At 47.3% G+C, this 7,519-nt stretch overlaps 1 protein-coding gene across 1 annotated transcript; it reads right to left on the bottom strand.

The window, feature by feature from the left end:
* Nucleotides 1–4,211: 4,211 nt before the first annotated feature.
* H257_09389 (hypothetical protein) lies at nt 4,212–5,450 on the bottom strand (the record flags this gene model as incomplete). The annotated part of the gene is made up of 2 exons (XM_009835593.1): nt 4,212–4,426; nt 5,309–5,450. 2 exons carry the CDS (start codon nt 5,448–5,450, stop codon nt 4,212–4,214), a joined length of 357 nt encoding a protein of 118 aa, XP_009833895.1.
* Nucleotides 5,451–7,519: the final 2,069 nt, after the last annotated feature.

Genomic DNA, 7,519 nt, shown 5'->3' on the forward strand with positions numbered 1-7,519 from the left:
ATTCTTGTAGTATTTATTATTTCACTCCTCTTTGCATAGCGGGCACGTGTACTGTTGTTTGAGGCCCTTGATTGCAAAACTCCACGTTGGAGCAAGTCAGACATGAAACCAAACTGGATTCCGGAGGAGCTTTGGAAGCAGCCAAACTACCTTAGGAACACACAGCTTCACGAACTGTGCAAGCTCAGTTTGGTTCATATCTACGGAGATGGATGGACTTGATTAAATGTAATAATATTATTAAATTTTTGAATCGTCACCATTACCATTTCAGATCTTCTCCGCATAGTACTTTCATCAACCAAGTTACATGCCCTTCGCCAACCAAGTTACATGTCCTTCGTCGCTCAATCCGTACTGCAAAAACTGCCAATTTGCTTCTTTGCTTCGTGGCGGGAAATACTTGCTCAACTGCCTCATTGCGAGAAATTCATGTCGTGTCAATAAACTGATTCCCCCTCATGAGTAAACATAAATCATCTCATTGACATACTGTATGAGTGAACAACGCTTACTGCACCCTAACACACATCTCATCTGAGATTCCATACGAAATGTTCGTATTACTCTTCAGGTTCAACATATATGACAGCTGTACAGTTCACGTTTTTGACACCTACCAGAAAGGTTCGGCCTTATACTATTGAAGTCTTTGGGTGCTGTCTTTTTATTGAAGTGATATTACTACTGTCCTTTTCACCTAAAGTTGTACCGGGCAGTGTGACGGAGCTAGAGCATGGGCCTGTACTACTATACCACATCGTGGTATTACCATCGCAATGGTATATTATTCGACGGGCCGACTACCTTCGAATTCGATCGTCTTGCCATTTATTCTACAGGACCTCTCTCCAAGGGTTGTCAGCTTTAGTTAGATTTTAGTTAGTTCACTTTTATATTTCCCTAACATTGGATCTACTCCATACTTGCTGTGTTCTTCTTGGCCAAGCCGAGAGTATCCGGTCCTGAAGGCCAAACCTCCGGACCTTCGTAACTTTTGTGCGTCTAACCCCTACGACCATCACAAAAATGGTGGCAAAGCAGGGTAACTCTCCTTTCAAACCAAGAAACCCAGTACACCTGGATGAGCAAAGGCCTCTCGATCCACCTCCCGTCCACACAATCGCAGATAACACGGATGCCGCCTCAGCCGTCCTAACCCGAACCCCCGACCGATACGAGACTTGACCTCGTGAGCGTGGCTGACGACAAGGTCAACCTTAGCAGCAGCTCTGATGAAGAGTGTAAAAGTCAGCCTGAACCTGCCCAAGGCACCCCTGTCCATAAATAGTTGAAGCGAGACATCAACTACCGAATCCAACACCACTCCTACTCGCCTGAGCAACGAGATTTGGAGAAACGAAGCAAAGCGGCCGAAGACTCGGACGAGGCCGTCGATACTACCTCGACTACCGCTCGTCGTGAACTGGTTTCTCTCCTCGACGACGAGAGTGATCAATCCATGGAGCCCCGAAGTTCTTCTGAAGAGCTTGTATACACAGATGAAATGGCTGAAACTACCTCCGACGAAAACAAGTCAGACGAGTCCATGTTGACCGAGGGCAACGACGACGATACGTTGACATAGTCTGTTGTCCCGCTCACCTCTACAAGTCCGATTGCGCGCTTGGACTCGAACGATTCGTACTACTCGTCAAGTCCTACGCCTGGGACGTTATCGCTACTTACCTTTGCCGTGCATTCTGCGACCGAAACAAATCATCACTTGGCTCAAGTGTCCACCCACGCCGCTGGTGTACCAGCCTTGATGGAATCTACGCATGTGGTGACGACTCGCACCGTCCAGGTTAACGCTGAAGTCCAGCTCACTATGGCGAGACGAGCTTCTCCCGAAAACTACGAAACCAGTTTAGTACTAGACCAGAGAGATTGCGCTTTGACTCTTCGTCGCCGACTCGTATGACCCTGCCAGCTTCCAACTTCGTTCACGAGACTGCCGTCTACAATCCTGCCTTACCATTTGGATTGCCCCTAGTCGCTCACGTGGATCCGAGATGGAACGAAACTCCCCCCAACTGATGGACAACAACGTCTTTTCTGCCCGTCCAGCCGAATCCATGGGTGTGGAGGCCATCAAGGACCATGTCGAGCCCAGTCCGCTATTCGGCAGGGTGCCCATTCATCAACCTATCGTGGAACATCATCAGCACTTGACGGTATTTGAACCGAACCTACCGTTTGGTCTGGCTCCTGTCGTTCACCACGACGAAACTAGTGAGATCGACGCGACTGATGAAAGGATTTCGTTGACGAGGCCGCCAATCTTGACGCTTGACGGACCACCTCCCATCCGATCCATTCTCGACGACTTTGTTTAAATGGAAACGGACGACAACTCGATCATGCAACCTACGACCGAGTCGGATTTGGTCGCTAATTCTCCCATCCAGTGCGGATCTCGCAAATATAGAACTGCGAACCTCACTCCAAAGATTTTCAGACCACGTTTCAGCACAAGTCCTAACCTTGCAAGCCTCGTCCCTCGAACACCAAGCTGCGACTACGGACCTTTCGCACAGAGTGGACGAAACCCTTTCGTCTACCCGTGTCTGGTAGTTAGCTGCTACCGACGAACTTGCCCACCTCGGCAACGCTGCTGATACAGTGGCCGAACGTAACAAGACTTTTACTCAAGACGCTTCGTCGATCCAAGTTGAACTTCAAGCATTGGACGCTTCAGTGAAATCGTTCGAACTTCTGCGTTGGCAGTTTCAGATCCAACGGCAATCTCCGCCAATGCTCAGGCCATTTCTGAATTGCATTCTTCGGTGCAAAGTCAAGCCTCAGCCACCGCTTAACTGCAGACCTCTCTTCACTCGTACGAAGATCGTGTCTCCCGCGAAGTTGAACGCCTCTCGTGTGACGTCCAAGTTTGTCTCCTCCACGAACAACTTCCTGCACCACCTGCCTTTTCAGACGACACTCGTCCCTGCCTCGAAGCGCTTCGCCAGGAAAACCAACTCTTACACGAACGCGTCTCGTCTCTCGTCCACGACAAGACCCTTCTGCAAGACCGCGTGCTACTTTTCGAAGCACGCATTGATCAGCTCAGTCTAGACTTCTCGTCCCGTCTAGCCCAAGCTTCGATCCCGACACCCGAACCATCCTCGGGCTACCCATTTCAGCACCTTCCGAGCTCACTTCCCTCTTGACTAAAATGTCCAGTGAAATGGCTGATGCCAAGGAGGCTATCGACACGTCCTGGAGAAACTAAGCATTCGGTCGCGCTGTGAAATACACTATCATCCCGTCGTTGGACGCCCATGATCACTGTGAGTACTTCATCAAGCAACTTGTGGAACAAGCTGACCGCGGTGGTCTCACCGACGAAGAACGCAAGTCCCTTCTCGGTCTGAAGCTCTCGACCGACAAGACTCCCACTACCCTGAACGTCTGGTGGATCACCTCCTCCAAGACGAAAGGCGGTGAGGTCTGGTCTGAGATCCATGACAGCTGTGTGGACCAGTTCTGCAGCAGCACTCCTCGCGACCACATGGATAACCTGATCGAAGCGTCTGAGCGTTACATGGACGAACCAGTAAAGGCGTACGCAATTCGACTCCAGACAATCTTGGACGAAGTGGACTTCCCACCTAGTAAAGGGGTTGCCATGTTCAAACGAGGAGTCCCACATGCCCCGGCAGTGTCATGTCTCGAACACACCGACCGCGAACTCAACTCGACTGCATGAAACTCCTTCGCGCGCGTGAAGTTCGTCTGGACGAAATAACTGCCAAGCCCCAGACGTACGCCAAGCATCGATCCAACTCCTCGGCCTTTACGTCGGCGTCGTCTCGTACAACTGCCACTGAACGTTCAACTCCTTCGGCTTCGCCTCGTTTGTCACGCCGCGGATCCCATGTCGAGTTTGAAGACGAAGCGGCGATGCTACAACTTCTCGAACTCATGACGACGAACCATGCCCAACAACAAAAGGCGTTCGTCGCGTTGATCGAGCGTTCGAAGCAAGTCCTGCAAGGGTTTGTCGACGCCATGAGTCGTCAAACTCAGCCAAATTATGCTGCCCCGATCCAACCGACGCAACCATACGGCTCCGCCTATTAACAAGCAGCTCCAGTCCAGCCCGCGACTTTGTCTTTTGGACAGTCGTATCAACAACCATATGCTCCTAATACCATTGCACCTTTCGGCCAAGCGGCCCTTCCACCGAAACTGACACCGACACAGAATCAAATGTCCAGTGCCGGACGTACTCGAGTTGGCCATACCCCAGTGGTGATCTCGTCCAAGCCGACGAAATGACGGTCAGCGGCCATAAAGTCTGTGGTCGTTGTCATGCTGGCGCCAGCAACGACCGTCTCGTGTGGGGTGCTCAAACTCCATGGGAGACATAGGTTAAAGTTGCTTTGAATACCCCACAGAGAAAATACGTTGCTTTGACCCGCTAAACTACCACGACATGATCCGCAAAGTGTGGGATAACGGCGGCAAGACCCGCACTGGCCAGGGGTCATTCACCCTGCAATTGTATGTGCACATTGGTACGATTGATAAAATAAATATCAATTTCTCGAATTTTGCCATTCGTAATTTCAAAACATAAATATTTTGAAAATGTTCGAATATTAGAAAAACATGAAGTCGGGATACGTCGTGCGACACAACAAAACATTGCACTCTCCGCCACAAGGGTTGCCGATCATGTACGCCAACATGATATTTTGCTTGGACCACTACAAACAGAGTATTTAAACATCGCAAGCGCGCGCTTGCCAGCAACTTCGCCAGTTGAAATACCAACCAACACGATTATGCAACAACTTGGCCCAAATTGGCCTTTCTATTATTTAATAAATATGATAGACCGTGCCCATCGTGTTGAAAGGGATGAACAGTCATATCGTTGCGTTCGCATGCGACTTGGAGAGTTGTTAAGCCCCCCGATCGACTGTTACATTTCGGTTGAAGACATTCGACAAATTTTGGGTCTACCATCGTATCCTTTGGTTCCTCCATTCCGTGTCCCACTGCAACCAACAAATGCTCCACGTGTCAACATTGAAGACATCGATCATCTCGACCAGTAAAAATAGTACAAAAAAATCGTTTTCAATTTTGGGCAGCTTAGATATTTATATATTTATACAATTGCATCTGAAAATCAAACTAAACAATGCCTGACACATTGCTTACATCATTAGAAATGTTTCTTTATCTAATTCATCTACATTGTACCCGCAGTGGCGATACAGGTTATACCCAGTGCTCACATCCTCTTTCGTACATTGTACAAAGATAACGTCAAGAGCCGATCGAATATTAAAACGAAAGGCAATTCGGTATTTGTTGGCCCATCGCTTGAGTAGGCTGAAGAAGACTTCAATCGGGTTTAGTTGTGGGGAGTACGGGGGCAAGAAGAAGAGAAGCGACCCAGTTGAATGGACAGCGTCTTCGAGCTCCTTGTACATGTGTATTTTTGCGTTGTCCAGTATTAGGATTCACCTTGAAAGCGACCAAGGATTCAAATACGGCAAAACACGCTCCACCATAGTGCTGTGGAAGATCTCGCGGTCGAAGGTGCCTAGTTATTTGTTCACAACAAATTCATTAATTGTGATCTAATTTGCTACAAAATGAAAATATAAAAAAGGAATTTACCGTCTACATAACCCCACGACAAAACTCCTCTTGTAGAATAGGCTGCCTGTGCTGACACACGTTGCCCACGTGAAAATCGGAGCTCCACAATCGCGCGTGTGTTCCTTTTCGACCACGCATACTTCCTGATGTAGTCTCCCCATCTTTAGACGTCTCATCCACAAAGATCAGCTGATCTGGCGATGAATAAAATGGCTGCAGCGTTCTGTAATAGTCTTGGAGCTCGTAATCAGCAGCTTCTCGTGCTCGTGTTTTTAGAACTATTATACAATGTAATGACGTGTTTTAAAATTGATAATTGTTTTAAAATTGATAATTAGTTCGAATATTATCACCTTTCCTTGTCAAACCCAAATCGTGCATCAACGCACGGCAAATCATAGCTTGGGAATTGTTTAACAGGGACGGGAACCCAGCCCCGAGCGCTTCTTGAAGCTCCTCAATGTAGACGCATGGGTGGTCTATTGTGTACTCAAGTATCCACGCATTGACAGTGTTTGGCCACCGGGTCTTCTTCGTTGCCCTGTGAGTTGAATCGGCAGAGCTCGTGGCGAAGAACTGTGCGACAAAACGCGTAACAGACCTGCGTGAGAGACTCAACAATACCGCACACAACATCAACGTCAATAGAGTAGACCTGCACTAGAATGACGCATAGCCATCTCATGTCTGGGCTTATAATACTCGTAAACACCCGTGTTTGCCAAAATCAAATGGGCAAACGCTTCATATCAGCTAATTGTGGCCTGCAAGCCAGCAATTTTTTGATAAACCATCCAATCAAAACGTCGCGTCATAAAACTTGCAACAATTAGCATTACTTCAGTATAAATAAAATAAAGTTCCATGGATCCTAAAAGTTGCATGCATGCTCACTAATAGTGGGTGTTTAGGCTCAGATTAGCCAGAATATGTGAAAAGCACAATACCTGTAACGCGAGCAATACTCGAAAGCACATGGATTACATTAAAGTACGTTGATTGGCTTATAAATGTCATTTATTGGTCGAATCAAAATAGTGCGACTATAGTTTTGTTACACCCAAAATTTCGAAAATTTGATTTTTTCGGGATCCACAAATGCTTGACAGAGCTGTGAGCAAAATTCTTCGGTAGGGTGCCTGGAAGCATCGTTTAAAGTTTTTGCCTTGAAAACTTCAAATTTATGTACAGTAATTGTACTGTTATACATGTAGAATCAACAGGCTCACAGCTGATATCTCATCAAGGACCTGATCCATTTGATAGAGACTACTAGTACTTCCGGTAGTACAGACCAGGAATGAATACAGTATACGAACTCCTCATTCGATTCCGAAAAGCAAGCGATTTACCTTATCCACAAAAAACTCTAGTAACTTAACTGTAGTGTTGAGTCTTTCAAAGGCCTTGATCCGTACAGTACTGTACTACAATGAGTGCATGGAGCACTCTTCACGACGAACCGCTCCGTGTCATCGTGAAGAGTGCTTCTGCTTATGACGGTTCTACAGTGTACGTACGGTGATCGATTGGCTTTGTTTCTGAACGCTTACGATTTCAAGTACTTTCATTCGATACAAAACCTTACGATCAGTACATGTGTAGAAGGGTTCTAACAGTAGTAGATTGGAGGTGAATGTTCGGTCTGATACACATTGTCTCTCCCCGATTTGATTCCCAAATCCTTGTGTGCACGAACATTTGATTCTACATGCAACCAATCCCACCTTCGACAATGATACAGTAGACTCCAGCTTCGTATGTCATCACCGCATGTACTCCATCTGTCCCCTACCCAACTCAGGCATCATGGATTGCTTCGTCCCCCCAGACCTGATCCCAGTGGGTGATGTGTTGTTATCATCGGCGAACCTTTTGCTCACACATTGAGCTCAAC

The sequence above is a fragment of the Aphanomyces astaci genome (genome assembly GCF_000520075.1).
Source record: "Aphanomyces astaci strain APO3 unplaced genomic scaffold supercont1.22, whole genome shotgun sequence".
Taxonomy (NCBI): Eukaryota; Oomycota; class Saprolegniomycetes; order Saprolegniales; family Verrucalvaceae; genus Aphanomyces; species Aphanomyces astaci.